The sequence below is a fragment of the Microtus ochrogaster genome, unplaced genomic scaffold (assembly GCF_000317375.1).
Source record: "Microtus ochrogaster isolate Prairie Vole_2 unplaced genomic scaffold, MicOch1.0 UNK26, whole genome shotgun sequence".
In the NCBI taxonomy this organism is placed as follows: Eukaryota; Metazoa; Chordata; class Mammalia; order Rodentia; family Cricetidae; genus Microtus; species Microtus ochrogaster.
In genome coordinates, this window is record NW_004949124.1 from 1,166,023 (window position 1) to 1,167,492 (window position 1,470).

The 1,470-nt window shown below is 49.8% G+C and overlaps 1 protein-coding gene across 1 annotated transcript in view; it reads right to left on the reverse strand.

The window, feature by feature from the left end:
* Slc30a6 (solute carrier family 30 member 6) overlaps positions 1-1,132 on the reverse strand; it is a 28,690-nt gene extending 27,558 nt beyond the window's left edge. The window contains exon 1 of the mRNA XM_005367939.3: positions 1,089-1,132. Coding sequence (XP_005367996.1) covers positions 1,089-1,091 — 3 coding nt within the window. The 5' untranslated portion in view covers positions 1,092-1,132. The remainder of the gene's footprint in view (positions 1-1,088) is intronic.
* Between the last annotated feature and the right edge of the window lie 338 nt (positions 1,133-1,470).

Genomic DNA, 1,470 nt, shown 5'->3' on the forward strand with positions numbered 1-1,470 from the left:
AACTGCCTGTAACTCCATCCCTGGGATCCCTGGGGGAATCTAATGTCTCTGCTTCCTCCGACTTCTGCACTAATATATTAGCATAAGCCCCACATAACTTAAAATAACAAATTCTTTAAAAGATCTTCATTAAATTTTCAAAAATATTAATTTGAAAGACTATTTTAATATAATTTATCATCCAAAGAAGAAAACTTTACAGTGGTAAACAGTAAGTGAGCAAAATTGTGCCATTGTCATACGTAAACTACCAAGAAGGGATCAATGAGTTTTTATGACCATTTGAAAGGGCAGCTAGCACTCCGATGTCTAAAAACACAACCATCTACTCGCTTAAATTGAGAGATTCAGGTTTGACTTCTGGATTTTGTTGTCTGTTTTTAGACCTTTTTTTTCCCCCCAGGTAGGGTGACTATGTAACCCAGGATAGCCTTCAAATCTCAATCCTCCTGCCTCAGCTTCCTGAGTTGTAGGTCACAGGCATGTGTCACTACACTCAATTAAAAACTAATTAACTCCTGGCGATGTTGGCACAGGCCTTCAACCCCAGCACTCGTGAGGCAGAAACAGGAGGATCTCTGCGTTCAAGGCCAGCCTGGTCTACAAAACGACTTCCAGGACAGCTAGAACTGTTACACTGAGAAATCCAGTCTCGAACACCACCCCCAAAGAACTTAATCCTTTTTAGGGAAATCACAACACTCCAACAACCACGGCGGATAATAGAACCTTCACTAGCTGCTCCACTAACCCTTTCTGGAGCAGCCAGTGCCTACTGAAGTTGCAGTGTCAAGCTATTTAAACACTCAAATGCAGCAAACGCGTTAACACCCGTCCACGCATCGCTACTCTAGTCCAGACAGATGTTTATTTGAACATCAGGAGAATCTCGGGTCCCAGCTGTGGAAGCACCGGCAGGAACTCTTGAGGACCAGCGCTCTGCGGACCCGTGTGTGAGCAGCCGCTCCTCCCTGCCGGCGCAGCCCTGACGACGCGGTTCCGAGCCGCGGCGGCACAGCGGGACGCTCCGGCGAGGAAGCAGCGGAAAGCACCCCGCACCGAACCCGCACACCCCACAGCCAACTCACCATGGTAAGGAGCCCTACAGCTCCCGCCGGAAGACGCTCTGGGAGTTCTCTTTACCCGAGCGGAAAGGACGGGTCATCAGAGTCCGATTGGTTGGCGGGCGGTGGGGGCGGAACTGCGCGTGCGCCCAAGGTCCCGACCCTTCCGGCAACCTCGGCTTGTTCAAGAGATGGGCGGGTTGCGATTGCGGGACAGCTCGCCAAGGGAGAGGGTAGGCTTTTGGTATTACGCTAATATTCCTGTCTTCAAAATGAAGAAGCTGTAAGATTAAAAAATGTCACAGTAGGCCTGGTGGTGGTGGTGCACACCTTTAATCCCAGCACTCAGGACGCCTAGGCAAGCAGATCGCCGTGAGTTTGAGGCCACCCTGGTCTACAGAGTGAG